The sequence below is a fragment of the Melanotaenia boesemani genome, chromosome 16, assembly GCF_017639745.1.
Source record: "Melanotaenia boesemani isolate fMelBoe1 chromosome 16, fMelBoe1.pri, whole genome shotgun sequence".
In the NCBI taxonomy this organism is placed as follows: domain Eukaryota; kingdom Metazoa; phylum Chordata; class Actinopteri; order Atheriniformes; family Melanotaeniidae; genus Melanotaenia; species Melanotaenia boesemani.
In genome coordinates, this window is record NC_055697.1 from 2,020,493 (window position 1) to 2,040,631 (window position 20,139).

Sequence of the window (20,139 nt, forward strand, 5' to 3'; positions counted from 1 at the left end):
GTCACACTTTTATTTTAATATGTTGTTTATTTTCATCTTAGAAGTCTAGTATTGGATATTTCTAATATAATAACAATAGTAAAATGTCTTCACCTGATTCAACATCTGATATGTTGTTTATGTTCTGCTGGCAGTAAAAAACAGCTTGATGAGATTTGAGAATCATTGCATTCTGTTTGAATTTACATTGTACACAACGTCCTGACTTTTCTGTATTTAGGTTAAAAGTACAAAACAAAATCAAAAGCTAAATCTATAAAAGTAGAGCATAATTGTATAAATTTAATGAATCCCTACAAACATTAACTGCTTAGTAGCATTAGTTTCATCAGGTTTAGACCTGTGGCTCTTTACTGACCTCTTCACTGTTTGTCCAACAATCAGAAAAAAAGTTTCTAAAGTCCCAAAAATCTTTCAAACAAATGTGAAATGATACTCTACAAATATCTGGATGTAAACCCACTTCTATCTGTCCTGCGATGGCCTGGTTACCTGGCTTCGACATGCATATGCCTGCTCAATAAAAAGAACCCTAAACAAGCCTTTAGTGGAAGATTTATAAGTGGAGGATTTTTCGGAGTGAATTCGACCAGTATAATCCTACTGAATTGCTTGACGTGAAGACTTCTTACTGCTTATATGTAAAAACAAACTGGTTTATTTTTTAAAATAAAGCATGCACCCCATCCTTCAGACCGATAAACTGAAATCAAGCTGTTTCTTTGTGCAGTCCAGTGCTTGGAAACAAACAGAGGAATGGAGCAGTGAGTGAACATGCATATTGGCAGGTCTATTTTGCTTTCAGAGCAATCAACACCTTCTTGTTGCCACAGGTTGTTAGCATGTCTCATCGTCAGCTGTGCTGGGCCACAGCGGCCTGCTCGGCTGCCCCCCTGTCAGCACGCTGGCTTTTGTCAAAATTTGTTATCAGCAGTGCTGATCCTACTCTATTTAAGAAGGGGTGCGTCAACAGGTTTAAAGCACTCCTGCAGCATGTGTCGCCTCCTTTTGATTCAATATATGTGCTTTGAAAAGTGGCCAGTTGTTTAATCATGCTCACCACCCACCCACCAATACATGCATGCCCATGAAGCGAGCCCGTCCACCTCTACCCCGAAGTCACCCTCCTGCCATCCCTCAATGGGAAATTTTTGACCCATGTCACCTTTACAACAAGCACACAGTCCTTTCAAACCCCCAGCTGCAGCCCAGAAATAGGATGGCTATTTTTAATAGTGGTTGTCCCCTCTGGGGGGACTGTCTTGTGTCCAAATACTGTTTCAAGCTCAAACGGGATGGAGATGACAACCATATGGATGATGGGCATAATTTTGTCAAGTGCCTGAATAAAATAAGAGTATTACCCTTTCCATAACCAGCAGGCAAGCCTGTATACTGCCAGTTTTTTATATAATAACACAACCTCAACTCAAAATGCTGGGTCTCTGTGTATGTAAATGTAAATAAAACCAGAATGCAATGATTTCCAGACCTCATCAACCCATATTTTCTTCCCAGTAAAACATAAACAATCGATCAGATGATGAAACTGGGACATTTTATCATTTCATGGAAAATATGAGCTGATAGTGAATCTGCAACACGTCTGTAAAAGTAGTTCCAGGGTGGTGTTCAGCACGGTGTAAAAAGTAGTTCCAGGGTGGTGTTCAGCACGGTGTAAAAAGTAGTTCCAGGGTGATGTTCAGCACGGTGTAAAAAGTAGTTCCAGGGTGATGTTCAGCACGGTGTAAAAAGTAGTTCCAGGGTGATGTTCAGCACGGTGTAAAAAGTAGTTCCAGGGTGATGTTCAGCACGGTGTAAAAAGTAGTTCCAGGGTGATGTTCAGCACGGTGTAAAAAGTAGTTCCAGGGTGACGTTCAGCATTGTGTAAAAAGTAGTTCCAGGGTGGTGTTCAGCATGGTGTAAAAAGTAGTTCCAGGGTGGTGTTCAGCATGGTGTAGCATCTCTTCTTCTAACATGTCTGGAAACATCTGGGAAGTGAGGAGACCAGTTGCTGGAGTTTTAGGAGAGGAATGTTGTCCCATTCTGGTCTGATGCAGGATTCTAGCTGTTCTACAGTCCTGGACCTTGGTTGCTGGATTTCTGCTTCCATGATGCTCCAGATGTTGTGTACTGGTGAAAGGTCTGGACTGCAGGCAGGCCAGTTCAGCAGCCGGACTCTTCTCCTGTGAAGCCATGCTGCTGTGATGGATGCAGGATGTGGTTCAGCATCGTCTTGCTGAAATCTGCAAGGTCTTCCCTGAAAGAGACGTTGTCTGGATGGGAGCAGATGTTGCTCTAAAACCTCCATGTACTTTTCAGCATTGATGGAGCTTCACAGATGTGGAAGCTGCCCACGCCATAGGCACTAATGCAGCCCCATCCCATCAGAGATGCAGCTCTTCACCTGTCCACTGATAACAAGCTGGATGCTCCCTCTCCTCTTTAGTCTGCAGGACACGCCGTCCATGTTTCCACAAACTAGTTCACATCTTCATCCAGGTTTCCACTTTGCCTCAGACCATTTTAAATGAGCTTTGGTCCAGAGAAGACGGAAGAAGCTGGTTCTGGATCCTGTTCACATCTGGCTTCTTCTCTGCATGATGGAGCTTTAACCTGCATTTGTGGATTTCAGGGTGAACTGTGTTCACAGACAGTGGTTTCTGGTAGTCTTCCTGAGTCCATGCAGTGGTTTACAGTAGAGAATCATGTCTGCTTTTAATGCACCCTTGCCCTAGCATATATTAATGCTATTATACACTGTAGATGGTGGGATCTTCAAAGTCTTCACAATTTTACATTGAGGAATGTTTTTCTGATATTGTTTGACAGTTTTTAGATCTAGTTAGTCTCAGATTGTTGAACCTCTGTTTATCTTTACATCTTAAAGACTCTGCCTCTCTGAAATGCTCATTTTATACCCAGTTGTGTTACTTTTCCAATTTTTGATAGAGGGGTTGCTGCCATCAGATTAAAAATGTCTCAATTTTAACATCTGATATGTTGTTTATATTCTGTTTGGCATAAATTATGTGTTGATAAGATTTGGAAATATTTGAATTTTGTTCTTACTTACATTTTACACAGAGACCCAACACTGTGGTTGTTCCAATGCTGGTTTATCCACCAGGTTTGCCACGAACTAGACAACAAAGTACAGGCTTTTCAAGGATAACCCCCACCTTTTTGCATAATGAAGCACTTGTGTGAATTGACCAGACACACTGAGAAGAGGGAAAGACCAATCTGTGATGACAGATTACAGAAGTCTGAACAACAGATCATTTCAATAAATATTCCTGCTTCAAACAAAAAATTGTAGTCAGTAATACAAATCTTACAACAAAATAAACTATGTGCAGTGCAGGTTTAGTATCTGTGAGAATCCAAGCTTGAGACCGACAGCGGTGCAATGCAATACTAATTGGATATGTGTATTACATTGTCTGTGGTCACAGCACCCTTATGGGGCATGAAATAACAAGCAGCTGTGTGTGTCAAGAGACTTCATGTGTGTGTGCTCAGTTTGTCTCCGTGTGCGTGGGAGGGATAGCTGCTGAGAGGTTTATTAACCCAGTCCATCAAGGCAGAGTGGGATTCACACTGAGACACCAAAGGCTTAAGGATGTGAGCGCCACACAAGCAAGACAGCAAGACAGTTCCTCTCCGAAATACTAATACAGGCCCTTATTTTCAACCACAACAACTCCAACACCCCCTCCCTCCAAAGCAGACCTCCACACCAGCATTGCCTGCTTCCACAGCAAGTGAGCTGTGTGCTTTGATTTGACTGGCTTTGCTGCCCAGCTGAGGAGATTATCAACAACAGTCTCCATCCTTTACCACTGACGTTCCAGTGTGATTCATACTGCAGAGTTTTGTATGTTTATGATAATGACCAAGAGGGCAGCATGAAGTCTGGTTTACAGCCCAGCCCGACACTACCCCATATAGCTGTCAATATGGAATAACAGCAGCAGATTTAAAGATCCTTTTTTAGTCCATGTTTACTACTAGCATAGCAACGTGGTGGTGAGACCATCAACTATCCATGACTTATGAAATGTTTTTAAAAAGATATAACACAATCTTAAAGTGGGCCAAACAGTCTTGTTTTTGTTGTCTTATGTTTTAGGTCAGAAACTTTCAACCTGACCTCTGCTACAGAAGAATTACAAAGCAGTCTGCTGCTGGTAAACAGTTAAAAAAGCCCGGTAAACACCTGTGATGACTGATGACTTTTTCCATTCGCAACGTGCAGATCTTTTCCATGTCGCCTGGCTAACCGTGAGCTTTAAAGAATCCATGGTGAAACTGTTACTGTCTCACGACTGCAGACACACCAGTCCCAAGAAGCCGGTGCAGAACTCTTATCTCTTTACAAGGCAGGTGAAATAGAGAACAATGTGTTTGAGTTAGTAACACAATATAGTAATGTTGTGTAACAATTACTGAGTTGGACATAGCAGCCATGTCAAACGCATCCACAGGCTTTCAGCTTATCAGTAGCCTAAATCACCTGTTCAAGGGAAAAAAGAACTAAATAGTTTTTTTCTTCCATCAACCACTTCCATGGGGGAAAAGCCACAACAGAGTTTGTGTCTGTTTTCTGACTCCACCTCTTCGTGTTTCTGCTTCTTTTCCCGCTTTGATTCATGCACTGTTGGCTGTTCTTGCTTTACATAAAAAGTAGTTTCCCAATTTCTCAAATCTGTTTCCTCAAACCTCAGCTAGAAAACAAGTTCCTACATCTACCATTTCTGCCACTTTCTTTGTCACCTTCTCAACAACACTGTGCTTCTAAATCTAGAATTATGATTAAGCAGATATCAACTACTCAGCAGGAATGTTGCTGATAAAAAAGTTAGTGAGCCAACGCCACCTTAACATCCAAACCTGCAGTTAACTTAATTATCAAAGTTTAATTTAACAGATCAGCAGAACCAGAAATGAAGGTTCATGGTTGATATCTAAACTTCTAGGAAAACCTATGTGAGTACCTGTTGCTGTAAGAAGCCAAGAATAACCAAACTTTGTTACCTGAAGAGCACAAGTTGTTTTGTTATCTGGGTTAAACTGGGATGGACTTCTGGAGAGGTCCTTAACTGGTTCAGGTCCTATTTAGAAGGCCGGAGTTATTTTTTTACGATCGACATGAATCTGAGCGAGTGGCCATGACTTGTGGAGTCCCCCAGGGGTCAGTCCTTGGACCTCTTCTGTTCAACTTGTATATGCTCCATTCGGGTCAAATCTTACAGAACTTTAGTATTAATTATCAAAGTTATGCAGATGATACACAACTTTATGTGTCTCTGTGACCAGATGACTGCAGTCCAACAGACTTATTGTGTCAGAGTCTGGAGCAAATAAACACCTGGATGAAGGAGAATTTTCTCCAATTAAATGAAGACAAAACGGAGATTATTCTGTTTGGTAGCAAAGTGAAGAGGGTCAGCATTGGTAAACACCAGGAGACTCGGGCTCTTAAAACCACGACCAAGTTCATAAACTTGGAGTTAGGGCTGCTCAATTATGGGAAAAATGATAACTCCGATTATTTTGATTGAAATTGAGATCTCGATTATTTAACACAATTAGAAAAAGAAAGAGAGATTGGGGGGGGGGGGCAGCCAGTGTGATATTTGAAGCGTTGCCTGTGGTACTACAGATAGCATCTTTCCACCACGGTGAAATCCGCGTCAATAAAATGTAGCGCGACATTTATATAGATGGTGCGGCTTGACCACAGGTCCGTAGTGGTGGCGAAACATCGGACTGTAGCCACGTCCTTCACACCACCCTCATCATCCAGGGCAGGACAGAGCTCCACTAACATGGAGATGAGATGGCAGTGATGCCGTTTGTCCAAAGTGCTGATGAGTTTCTTAAATCCCGGATTGTTCACTGTGTTAATTAAGAAAAAAGTTCTGTTTCTTTATAACATTTGTCTCTCTCTCTGTTTCTGGGAGCTGGTGGATTATTTAGTCGCGACTCACAAAAATTGAACATTTTTCTGTTTTCTTGCAAGCCCCCGTGTGCACATCTACGTGAAAGAATGCAACATTTCACATGCACTAATGTCGCCTGTCGCTTGGCAGCGATTTTCCCCTCATTGCGCAAGTTCAACGTTGCCTCCGCGTGTCCAGCCCATAACTTTGTGTGTTTGTAACTCGGTTTGAATAAAACCAAAGCAGTTGGGGCTGTGGGAGGAGTCTGCAGCAGAGGGCTGAAAGTGGCGCCCGATTTGCAGCTGAAAACAGCACAAGAGGAAACTGAGAAGGAGCAAATAATCAGACCATCTCATTTTTATGATCGTTGAAAACCCAGATCGTATTTAAGATTAAAATTGGATTAATCGCCCAGCCTCAGACCTGACTTTCAGCAGCCACATCAAAGCTTCACTAAGAAGCTTTTTACCAGCTCAGAAACATCAACAAAATTAAAATTTTAGTCTCCCAGAAAGACCAAGAGAAACTCATCCATGATCCATCTCCAGTAGGCTGGATTACTGTAATGGTCTTTAACAGGACTTCCTAAAAAGAGCATTAAACATCTGCAGCTCATCCAGAACGCTGCTGCTAGAGTTTTAACCAGGACTAAGAGATCTGAACACCAGTTTTGAAATATTTACACTGGTTTTTGCATGGTTTCCAATGGAAAAATGAGAAATACTTCTTAGTTATTCTTTGACTCTTGGTATTCTTTGACTGTTAGTAATAAATCCTGTTAAAAGCCAAGACATTAATCAATACACAACAAAATACAACTTTATTTTATACCCCCCAGTTAAGTGATGTTTGTCATGTGTATAAAATGATATTTCAGGGTACAACATTCACAGTAAAGAGCCAAAAATATACATGTACTGCAGGTCATGTCAACAAAATTCAAATGCCACTAACTCTGCCTCGCCTGTGGGCTAAACTTAGAGATACACTCATTTACACACTGAAAACCTACACCTGACACCTTTAGAAATTGTCAATACCAGCTTGTATAGTCAATCTTGAAAATGCTTTTCAGCCAATCAACATGTCACCGCGTTCCAACCATGAGCCTGTTTTTAGAGCTGACCTCCACCCAAGAGTTGGTGCTGGATTCAGAGGTGTTGAAACATCCCAAACCCACATAATACCCACTGTTTTATTAATGATCCAAACTCAGCAGTGGTTAATTAAAGCCACACTCAATTCAAAGCCCAACAGCTAAGGTTGGGTTTGGGTTAGGGTATCTTTCCTGTGGTGAACCCTAATTACCACCTCATAAGAATATGCTTAACAGAACATTAAAACACAATCCTGGTTGCACTAAATCCTGACATCCAGTCAGAGCTGACAGCACAGGGAAGGTCTAGACCTTAACTGATCCGCTCCAGACTGTGTGGGCCAAGGCTACAGAAGCTAAAGACACACCACTTTGTTGGAGGAAAACGCCACAGAGACCAAAGCATAGCGCTTTATAATGCTTAATTTTCCAGGCCTTTATATCCCATCCAGGACGTTTACAATCCAAATGTAGTTTTATTCAGAGACTCTATCTGGTAAATCCACAATGATCCATGATAACAGCATTATTTATCACATTTCACCATAAAAACATCACCATCACTACGATGTTGCTAAGAGACCTCTATTTAGACCTGGACATGATGATGAAGCCACTTCCTGTCAGACTTTCCACCAATCAGAGAGCTTAGATTGACGGTAACGTCCAATAAGGAGCAGCCAAAGATCAACCAGTGAGCAGAAAGTTCTATGTGTGTGTGAAAAGAAGAAAAATAATGCTCCTCTATGGCTGGAATAAAGCCAAGAAGACGTTTCTGATGCACGGTGGCGCCACAAAGCAGCTGAGCTGGAGTTGGTTTAGTGAGGATAGCAGGTAAATAGTGGCATAGCAGCATAAAGGCCGATCAGAAGAAGAAAGCAGAATTCATTACTAACAGAACTTTGTAGAAATAACACACAGATCATCAGTGACCAAACCTTTTCTCAAGTCTTGGCTTTCAGGAGAAAAAATATTGTTATTGAAACAAACACACAACAGAAACTATTTCCATGTTTCCACTTTTTCCTCATTTCCAGTTATTCCTGCTACTATTTACCTGCTATCCTCACTAAACCAACTCCAGCTCAGCTGCTTTGTGCTATCTACAGTTATTTATGCTACTATTTCTTATAGAAAGAAAATCAACAGCATTTACAAGCAAATCTGAGCGAAATATAAAAACTGCCTGAGCATCAGCAGCCAATCACTGTGAATGACATTAAAAACTGAAATCTGAGTCAGCCGCCTCCTGCTGAAAGCCTCGGTGTGAATGAGGAGCACGCTCTTTCCAGCCTGTCCTCCACCTCTTCTTCCTCTTGTCTGGGGCCCGGGGGGGGCTAGTTTGTTTTGTTCACGTCTTGTCCGATCTTCCTGTCAGCACATTCAGCTCCTTCGACCCTCTCTTCCATCTAACCCCTCAGTTCCCCCAATGCCTACCCCACCCCCCACACAACAAGCACCCCAGCCAGGATGATTAATAGCTCTCTGCTGGGACTCTCCATCCACTCAGCACATTGTTGAGAACCTATGAAGCAGGACAACAGTTGCATCTCCCCTTCACACTGGGTCTAAGCCCTGCCTGTCAGTCCCCGGTTAGGGCACTGTTAACTGGCCAGATTTACGGCTACTAACCAGCACTAGGTGGCAGCCTGTCTGGGAGAGGGACCACTCCAATTAATCACAGCCATTTTAATGGGGACCTCTGCAACTGACAGGCCAAGTGCTTGTCATTGTACAACACCTGTATAATCCGTGGCATCTCTCCATCAACAATCAATCATACACACTGATGCAGCTTCTATTCCGTAGCAGCAAAATGTTTAGCTGGAAAATAATGAAGAACTGAATTATGAAGTCAGACAACATGGTGTCATCAATAAAACTAGCTAAAAATGACATGTCAGGTTTTCTGTAATGCATGGATTATAAGGGTTTATATAAAAGATGATCTGGAAAAGTGGAAAATGTTCATCCATCACAGCAACAACAGACACAATTAAAAATCGCAAAGCTATATTTTAAAATAGTGGCTAGAGTTCAACTGTTCAATCAATCAATTCAGAAAAAAAGACCATAAAGTGCACTGCATGTCTAAAACCAGTGTGATGATCATTTAGAAAGCTTGTAGAGAACATCACATTACTACAACTTTAATAACCTATAGTCCAGTCATCCTTCATCATGTTACCTCCGACTTTTAATCATCTAAGTTTGCATAAGGCTCAGACTATAGTTAAACGGAGATGGTGACATCAATCTTCAGCATAAAAAGGTCATAACGAGATAAAACATCTGATGCTTCAGATCGAACATCCAGTGCTGTTTCTGTATTATTCATGTCTGCAGCCACGGCCACGCAAATACAACTACTTATTACATTTTATTAACGTCAGCAGGCCTGAAACCTTCGGCTGCATGTCACTCGTGCTTCCCTCCTCACACACTCCTCACACACTACTCACACACTCCTCACACACTCCTCACACACTGCTAAAACATGATGGAATATTTAACAGGTCAACCGATGGACGGCAACAAGCAGACGAAAAAAGTTTCTCATTTTTTAATGAAAAATACAAGAATTTCCTGCATCTGCCGACAAACAGCTGAACCTGGTGGAAAAATGTCAAATAACTTTTCCACCAAATGAACTTCTGACACTGATGAATGAATTTAAAGACGTTAAACATGATGGTCCTGGTTTTACTGGAAGTCGGGGAAGGTTGAATCTGACTCCACATAAATAAGAATCACATAAAATCTACTTGGTTGTTATTGACATATCCAGGACCCTAATCACACCCAAGCCCCATCCCTCCTATCATTCATTATATGGATAATAATAAAGTCTTTTTGTTCTTTTTTTTTAAATAACTATAGTTTTCATTCAAACATTTCCTTCTCCTCTCAGGTCTGAAGAGAATTAGGCACAACCCTTGTAGACCACTCAGTTTGACTTTTTCATTTCTCTTTCTCTCTAATTACGATAAATAATAATCATTTTTACTTTGTTATTATTTTATTATCATTACTTTACCATTTTCCTCTGGGATTAATAATTTCATTAATCCTGATTGGAAAATCAGTCTCAGCGGCCCGCCCCTGCGGAGCAGTTGGAGGGTTAAGGGCCTTGCACAGGGGTCCCACAGAGGTGCACCTCCAGACCCAAGCCCACCTCTGTAACCACCAGGCTACCATTTCTCCCTTTATCAATAATATTTTATCATTTGATTATAATTTCTTATTTATTATATCAATAATAATGCAGTAATAATTAAAAAAATTAAAGTGTTCATATCCTGAAAATGACTGAACGTTTGATCATTTTGAGCAAGTTTGAAATAGTTTTAAATGATTCATGAATAAAAAGAAATATAAATAAATACATATTTTTTTTTTAAAAAAAAGTTGAAAACGACCAAAAATGCAAAAGTAGAGTGTTACGATTTTCAAAACTAATAAAATGAAAACTAAAATAAAGAACTTTGTAAAGTTGATGAATGAAAAATAGAGACAGCTCCTCCCTGCATCTTTAATCACACACTTCAAGGCTTTATTTCCAGGTCTGTGCCTACTTAAACTCTCCTGATGAGACATTAATGTAAGCGATGTCTCCACCCGCTCACTTTATTGTCTTTTGACTGTGTCATATAAATAACACTGACAGCAGGAATGAGAATTTAACCCGTGATCTGATGCTCAAAGCCAGGAGACACGGAGGCCACAGAGCAGACATGCTAAGCATTGCCATCAGGCAGATTCTCCTTGCACACAACGCCCTCGTGAGTAAACATTTTTGCATAAGTGGCTAAGCGACATGAATTATGGTTCAGCCTTCTCAGCATTTGCCAGCTGCCTTCTGCTGGTTCAATTGGGGGTGATATATGTGTAAAGATCAGGTGGCAGGGAAGAGGACAGAAGGGGGGCACAACCAGATTCCCAGTCCCCACGGCCTCCCTGTGCCGGTCCGACCACAGCTGGGGACTGATACAACACTTGACCTTGACATGAGACAAAGAGGGACGTCCAACCTGCTTCTTCATGACTGATTAAAATGAGTGATGACATCACCAACTCATGTGGAGACATTTCAAGACACAAGTATCACTGTGTGTCTTAAAATTAACAATCTGTTTAATCAAACTACAAGATTAAACATGAATACCGGCTTTTTTTAACTACATCACCAAATTAGTACTGCCTTTTGCGCTGCTTTGGGGTAAGCAGAATAATTATTATAAAGGTCAGCTGGAGAGTAATCACATCATCCTCCAGCATCTACTAGCATGCCCCCTGATATCTGCCTCTGGAGCAGGGCTGGTGATTCCAGTCAATTAGAGGTGTGCTTGTGAATTTCGTTAGTGTCTGGATGAAAAAGGAGAAAGCTGTCAGTCAAAAGGCCACTCTGGGTATGTATCCAGGGAGCTGCGAGGGGCTCTAAACCTGTATTTGTATGAATAAAAATGAAGGGATTTAAGAGCACAGTTTTTCTTCTGCAGACTTGTCAAAAATCTGACCTTCGCTGCAGCGGAGGGGGTTGACGATGAGGAGGATGAAAGGGAAGAATTGAAGACTTGAGATGCTGAGGCTCAGTGGCTTCTGCATAAATAGGTGAAACTGACCCAAGTGAGGAAAAAAAAGAGCGAAAATAAGATGTATTTCAGGAATGAGGTATAGTCCACAGATTTATTCAACAAGAGACAAAGACAGGTTTTTCTTTGTGATGACAGTCTTAGAAGAGAGAGACCCGAGTAAGATGTCAAGTATAACACAGAGACTTCATCTTGAGTTTAACAGAACGCTTTGCATCCTCGTTTTTGGTCTTCGGAGCTAATCTGACGCGGAGCAACAAAACAAGACGGCTCTAGCTGAATTTGACATGGCAGTCCATACAGTTCTTCAAGGTCCAGTTATCCACATGTTCACTAAATAGAACTGATTAGCCATCCTGGAAAGAGCCGCCAGATGGAAGCAAATCGTAGTATTTGAGACCAGATTGTTCAAAAGTTGACTTTTTAAAACAACCCACCGTCCAGCTAATCTGAAAAGATTTTTTCATGCTAGTTCAGAGGCTGTGATGCTGAAGTGGTTTCTCCTCGTACAACGGACTCTTTCCAGACCTGTTATGACGAGTGAACGTAGTAAGGGTTACCAGCTGGTTAAGTTGTTTACCACTGCGATCAACTGATTAGGCTCTCCTAAACCAAACTGAGTGAAATAACACGCCAACCAAAGAGGCAGTGTAGAGGATGCAGGGCAGGAGAAAAGAGAAATTCAAACCGTTTCTTCCAACCGTTCTGATGGGAAACAAACGCACCTCGGACTTGTCTGTTTTGTTAGCTAGCAATCTCACAAGGATTCAAATAGAATACAGAGAATTTAGTACGACATGTTTCACCACAACATACCAACATGGCTGCAGAAACAAGCTGACAGCAGGTGACCTGGTGTATGTTACGGTGCTGTAACATGTCACGTGATCCGATCATGGCAGTGTGAACACAGATCCGTGTAATCTGTCAACAGCAAGACTCTGACAGAAAGAAAAAAAGAAAAACAGAAAGATGGATGGAGAGTCAGATCTAAGACTGAAGCTACTGATCAGGTGTCACAGCATCCTTCCAGTCAGGATCATCTGTGACAGTTTCTCTACTCACTAACTAGATGATCAACTTTAACAAGAACTTTTAGTAACCAGGTATTTATCAAATAAATTAGTACGTATACATGATGTTCTCAGCTGTTTATGTGTGAGATGTCCTTCAGAAGTCTGTGATCACGCCAGCATGACTGATCATGTGACATTTTTAAAGCACCTTCGCATAAGACCAGCTAACCTGCAGCTACTGTCTGCTGTCTCAGTAAACCAGAGATATGATGTTTTTTATTAAATAAATAAAAATATTTATCTAAGAGTAAAACTGGGACGGACAAGTGATGCATTTCTTTAGAAATTTTTCTCATTTCATGGAGGGGTAAAAAGTGGTGTTTCTTGGTTGTTATTGTAAGAAACAGCCCTTCTTCCAGTGGATATGATGATTTTTGTGTATTTGTAGTCCAATATCTGAATAAAATAGGTTAAAGTGGAAAAAGAAGTTATCACATCATACAGCAAGGTGGTTCTGAAAATAAAAAGAAATGTCAAACATGGCTGGGGTAAACGTTTTATGTTGTATATAAAGACAAAAACAAAAGTATTCAAACAACCAAAACAGTCTTAGAGCCTCGAGGTTTTCAGGGCTTGGCTGACTTGTGTGAAAAAGTTTAAATGTCATTTGTGGTGATAAACTCCTTCCACACCACTTTAGAATAAATAATATTTTCATCTGGAACTAAGCTGCTGAAGTCGGAGTGCAAAGTTTAGTTCTTGGCTCCTATATTTTAATTCCAGTCATACAGGTTTATCTTCTTAGGCGGTATATGATGTAAAAGGTTTGAGAACTACTGGACTACATTATATAGTTTGGACACAGCAGCATGTGTTCAGTCAGAGGCTTCTTTACGTATGCAACAAGACAGAAAGATGCAGGTCATACCTGCCAGCAGCCATCACCCTCTAGAACTTCAACTGTGGGAAAAAAATTATTAAAATAATAATAATAATAATAATAAAACATAGTGTTAGTTTTCAGAGGATAAAGTATTTTCATTAAATTTATTCATTAACTTTTATTGCTCAGCAGAAAATAGATTATTTCTACATTATGCATCCTTTAGGTCCCTTAGAACCAAGCGACAACCACCGGCGGTAAAATGTGCATTTTTTAAGATTACTATTTTTGTTGTTGTTGTTGTTTATCACAATGCTATTTCAATGAGGAAATAATCAAGCCCACAATGAGGATGGCTGACTTAAGTCATTACAGTATTCTCTTACACAAAGTGCAGAGTTACTAAAAGCTGCAGAGAACTGAGATGCAGTAGAGGGAATTAATTGTGTGGACAAGGCGCTGCTGAGTGCTCACTTTGATTGGATGACAAGGGAGGGTAACAGAAAACTAGAAAATTTCAAGAAATTTTGATAGGTGCCAATCAAGTGGCAAACTTACATTAAGGAATGCAAAAAACTGCAGTTCCCCCCTCGTCCACTAGGGGCTCCAAAACAGAGCAAATCCCCATTGACTCCCATGTTAAAAAGACCAACTTTTAAATCCTGGTACAAAAATCCCTTTTTTTTCTAACTTATTCGTTTGGATGTTATTTAATCTTGAAATTCTGCCTAATTAGGGGCGTGTCCTTTTGATTGACATGTATCCAATATCCACGGCAAGAAGGGAGAGTGCAGCACAACTGTGGTTTTTAGCCGGCTAACAGCGCGCCTTAGCTTTAGCCCGCCTACTTCCATTAGCTGGTTTTAGCTCTGGGTTAGCTCGGTTAGCTCTTAGCTACAGGCAGCTCGGAGTTTGATGGGTGTCAATCATCCACCCCCACCTTCACAGTCTCCATCTCAGCTCCACCTCTTTGCCCATTTTTGGATTTTCCGGGAATGACAACACACCTGGTGCTGCCAAGTTAGCGACGGTGGGAACCGCCCACTGAGTTTCAATTCAGCTCTGCAGAAACGTACCGGTGCCGTCACAGAGGCTCCGTCCATCTTTTATATACAAAAAACAAAGAAATTTCATCCAGGAATGAACTGAATATTCAGTCAACAGTTCTTATACTTGCTCACTCCGCACCGTTCCAGCTAGAACTCACTTTAAAACATAAATAAGTACCTTAATTTATCCTAAATAAAATGTATGGAGCAATGTGTTCTACAAGTGTTAAAAATACCAAAAACACCATCATTTTGCTCCAAACCAGTACAAATGTAAAGACAGATGCTGGCCTCAGAGCTGTGGAAAGCACTCAATTATATGGGTCTAATGAGGTTAGGGATGGAGCATTACATATCGGGCCCAATCCAAAGCTTGCCATTTAAATCAGAGAGAAGGCTTCCACTTCCTGAGCCTGATTTGCTTGGCTGACTGAGCAAGGTGGAGCTGAGGCTTTACAACACATGGTCTATGGCTGACCCTTCGTCCACTGTGCTGCCATTGTTCAGGAGGCGAGAAAGGACCTTATATTTTCCAAGAGTTGAAGGAATTTTTTTTCTTGCTTTCAGAAAAGAAAGACAACACTTCCTTTCCCAGAACAATTTATCTCTCTGCTTGACAAGACTCCCTGCTATATTTACCCAACTAAAATTGCAGATGATATACCTCCAGCTGCAGCACTCTCCACCTCCATGGCACATGGTCCTGTCAATCACACTAGCTTCAACAGAGCGCACTGCCAGAGTACTGAAACCCTCAAACAAATGCAGCAAGCTACAAAGATGGAAAAGGAAAAAAAATAACAGAAAAAGAGAGGAACTGAGAAATCGTGTGGGGACTAATTCATATTTCCTTAGCTGGTTGGCAGAGCTACACAGCAGAATGAAGGGAATTACTGAGCTTTCATTAAGCAGACAGCTGGGCCACTGCAAAGCCCCGAAGCAGCAGCAAAACGCAGCCCACCCGCAAGATTTTTCACCAAAATATCATAACATGTCTGTGTGAAAGACCAAGCCAGAGAGATCTATTAGCCTGTGATGGTGCTGGAAAACTAAACTGATCAGCTTCTCAAGGCCTGAGTCCAGCTCTGCTGTGGTTACTGTTTACTCCATGTTGTCTCTTATCAAGGTAACCTCTGCGGGGGTTCAACCTCGGCAGATTTCAGCTTAAAGACAGAACGAAAAAGTCTTGATCTTAACTTGTTATTTAATACAAATCAACTTGCATTCTGGTCAAATACAGTGACAGAATGGGGGTTAGTGATTTGATGCCAGAAGAGGCTTCCAGGGAGAGGAAAAGGAAAGTGGAGGGTTAACTAGAGCCAGCAGCGCCTGTCCATCTCACAGCGGCAGAGGAATTCCCTGGAGGAGAGCTGCAGCAGGGGGGGCTTACTCCTCTGTAGCTCCATGTGCTGCATCTTTCTCATTGCTCACATCTTCTACAAGTGGAGCTGTCGGGCTCTGGGAGCTGCCAGGACTCTCATGGCAAAGGCATGCAGGATTGTCCTGAGAGCCAGCTTGGCTCTCTCAAACACCACTGCTGTACAGACACTCGAACTCTAAGTGATCAGTTGGCACATTAGAAAAAGTGTGGTTAGATTGGAGCAATTTTGGTAAAAATGTGGCTCTTTCATGCTTTCATAATATTTACAAGTATTATCTTTGTTCCCCCATCCATTCAAATCGGTATCTACTTGTTTTATATAGGACAGAACATGATGACAGCATCATTTAGAAAACAGATCTGAGTATTACAAGTCAGATTATCAGCTACTATTACTGACTACAGATTACTGACAGGATAACATGGCGTTGTCACAAGTAATAATCATGTTTATTTTTAACACATTAATGCAAAAACAAGTTATTACTCATGCCATATTAATAATCCAAATTTGGTATTATCTCGACAAGAAAAGCTAATTTTAGGCAATTAGATGAACAGAATCCACCAAAAACCACTTTATCCTCCTTACTTCTACGATTCTGACAGTTTTTCAGCCTTAGATTTAGAGGATGGCTGCAGGATGAGCCATATTATTTATCACACAATTTACCACTCAGTGTTGGAGGTAGTGGCTCATAAGGTTTAGGAACCACGGCTCTGTGGCAGCAACATACAAACATTCGGAAACAAGTGTCTCACAATTTACTGGCAAACTTTAGTCTATTATTGAATATGTGAAGAACTTGAGGAGAGGAAAGACGTCTGATATATATATATATATATATATATATATATATATGTGTGTGTGTGTGTGTGTGTGTGTGTGTGTAATGTAAATGTAATTTTTCATTCATTCAAGTACAATCATATCTTAAAAAACAAAAAATTGTCTGACTACCTCAGAATTTCGATCTTCAAAAATCAGACAACAATCCAGATATTCTATACTTTCAGAAACACATAACTCTAGATAGTAGTACCTCTTAGGCTCTTTAGTGCCACTGACAAAAAATTTAATAATTTTTAATCCGCATATGCCATTTACCACTTTATTCTTTCACTGACACGATAATCAGTGATGGGAGTACCTTCTTTTACGTTTTTTAGTAACGGGTGATCTAACTAATTACTCTTTCCATCGTTACCGTCACGGTTACTGAAGATGAACTGTTACTGACACCGCATTACTCTTGTAAGTTTAGATTAAGTTTTGTTTTGGGTGAGTGATATGAAACTAGAGAATACACTCAACGCTTGAGTAGAGCTGCCATGTTGTGTAGGGACCGGGTGCAAGCGAAGTGGGTTCACACTTAGTATCGCAGAGTTTTCATTTTATTTAAACCAGCCAATCAGCTGGGGCATCGGCCGGATGACCCGCTCGGATCCAACGGCTTGTTCATTGAGAATGCTCCTTTTCCACTGGCAAACGCTTTCCTTCTCACTTCATCACTTCCCCCCGGGTCACCGCCCGGCTGACCGTAAAGAAGCGGACCCTCTTCCCCCGGGTCACCGCCCGGCTGACCGTAAAGAAGCGGACCCAGTGGTGACCCGGGGGGAAGAAGCAGACCCTCTTCCCCCCGGGTCACCGCCCGGCTGACCGTAAAGAAGCGGACCCAGTGGTGACCCGGGGGGAAGAAGCAGACCCTCTTCCCCCCGGGTCACCACCCGGCTGACCGTAAAGAAGCGGACCCTCTTCCCCCCGGGTCACCGCCCGGCTGACCGTAAGGAAGCGGACCCAGTGGTGACCCGGGGGGAAGAAGCGGACCCACATCCCCCCGGGTCACCACCCGGCTGACGGTAAAGTCAGTGGCGCACCACACACAAACGAGCAGGAAGTAAAGGTGAGTCCAGTAAAAACAGAGGAAGAGTTTTAATCTGGAACCACAGACATGAGTTTTCCCTCAGAGATAAAAGATGAGAATGTTGTGAGAAATGTTCATCATAATCACAAACGTTTTTTTAATGGTGGCTGTAAGCAGTTTGAATCAGGAGAAGCTCCTCTCCTGAGGAGACGAAGACACAGTTGAATAAAATGACTGCTGTTGGGCTTTGAATTTGTTTTATTGTAAATTTATTTACACCATGTGACTGCTTACTACCATCAGTTAACAAAACCAGGCCTGGTGCATTTAATAATAATAATGGATTAGATTTATATAGCGCTTTTCAAGACACCCAAAGTGTTTTACTCTGTGTCCTTTATTCATCCACTCCTCCCTCATACCTGCTGATGCTGAGCTACTTGTGTAGCCACAGCTGCCCTGGGGCAGACTGACAGAAACATGGCAGCCAATCCGCACCTACGGCCTCTCCGACCACCACCCAACATTCATCCACATTCAAACACCAGTGATGCCGACACTGGAGGCAAGGAGGGTTAAGCTTCTTGCCCAAGGACACAACGACAGATGACTGGGGGAGTGGGAATCGAAGCGCCCCAAATAAAGAAATAAAACTTAATGCTGGGAAACCCTGCGATTTCCAGATGATTTGGTTAAGAAAATTCCAAAACACTGCAAGGTTGACGAGTGTAAAAGGCTCCTGTTTTAATGTTTTTCAGTGGAAATCTTCAGAGCACGTGAACAAATATTTCTTGTGTTTAAGTAAGAATTTGGGTACTAAAACACACGCTCTCTAAGGTTTATACAAATAGATTTTTTTATGTTTGAAAAGAAAAAGCCTATCAGAAAAAATGTGTAAGTCTTTGTTGAACAACAACAGAGCCATTCTAAACGCTGGGCTAGGACGTCATTACGGTAATTTAGCAGAGTGAACTAAGCTTCTGTACCTCGTCTCACTTCTGTTTTCATGCTGTGAGAAGAGATTTTGAACAATCTCAAGTCTTTTCAGAGGGAGGTCATTACTACAGATTATTATATGAACCCCAATTCAACAGCAGAAAATCCATCTAGAAATATTGTTATTCCAACATTAGCAACTAGGGAAAAAGAGGGAAAATAAAAACAAAAAACAAGGGTTTTGTTAACAAACCCGCAGCAGCACTTGTAAAAATCCAAAAACTGACATTGTGTCCAGTAACAACTGGATATGAAGTCATTCTTCTCCGGACTGGTGAGCTGAGCTTTCATATAAATATGTTGTGGATTCATTTCAGGTTGTGTGGACAGATTATTCATAAAGCTGCAGGGTGTGAAAGACGGATGGCATTTAATAATCTTAGTCTGCAGTTTTTAACTGAACTCATCACCTGACACCAGACAACATGTCTCCCTCTACCAAACGCACCTTTGATGCTGTTGAGTATCTCCTTGAGTTGGCCAAAACTGTTCAGTAATGGGTCCTGTTCTTCATCCTGGCCAGAGAAAAATAAAAGAGCATTAAGGGTAAAACCTTAACATTTTTAGTCACGAGTTATTTTCCTCCAACTTTAAGCAAGTTAAAAATCGCTGAATGCAACGTACCAGTGAAGTATGGGTATTCCATCTGGAGTTCCTCTTTATAGCTCCAACAACAGTGGTGATTTCACCTTGGACTATGTAAATACTCTTGTCCACCATGCTGCTCTTCTGAGAAGAAAAGAAAAATTAATAAGAAAGGAGACTGTTTTTCCTTCCAGTTGACCAGACAGAAAAAAAAATCCATGTTACAGAACTGTGTATGTCTGTAGTGTTACTCACTATTCAGTCACCAGATCTACAGGATTTCTACCACTTTTCATTTAATTAAACTCTTTTACTAGTCTACCATCCAAACTACCTGAATTTCTAATCTTTAACTCAAGTAAATATGCAACAACATGATGAAAGCTGGACATGTGCCGCCTATAAGCCGACTGCTTTTCAATGCCACAGACACAGTGGGTTCTCCACAGTGTCGGGAGGGTACGCTCACATTCATTTAACACCCATTAACACCCACATCTACGGAGCTAGGATGAGGACATGAGTTTTCTAACTTGTATCTCCATATTTGTATGTTTAACAAGTACAGGTAATAATAAAAGTTACATGCATGTTTTACTTCTGCCAGACTGAAAATACAAGTCTGAAAGTACCATTTACTGGTATTTTCTAACTTACAGAAGTAATATATACTTGTAGATTTGATTTGGATCCGTACTTGTTACTACATTCATAAATATGGAAATACA

At 41.3% G+C, this 20,139-nt stretch overlaps 1 protein-coding gene across 4 annotated transcripts in view; it reads right to left on the bottom strand.

Annotated features, from left to right (window-relative positions):
* The window catches only part of gbf1 (golgi brefeldin A resistant guanine nucleotide exchange factor 1), a 103,762-nt gene that overhangs the window by 77,224 nt on the left and 6,399 nt on the right, over positions 1–20,139 (bottom strand). For 3 of the 4 annotated variants that reach the window (XM_042009683.1, XM_042009684.1, XM_042009681.1), the window contains exons 2-3: positions 19,451–19,555; positions 19,275–19,341 (exon numbers count right to left, since the gene is read on the bottom strand). In XM_042009683.1, coding sequence (XP_041865617.1) covers positions 19,275–19,341; positions 19,451–19,546 — 163 coding nt within the window. In that variant the 5' untranslated portion in view covers positions 19,547–19,555. The remainder of the gene's footprint in view (positions 1–19,274; positions 19,342–19,450; positions 19,556–20,139) is intronic. The other variant, XM_042009682.1, reaches the window with a different exon arrangement.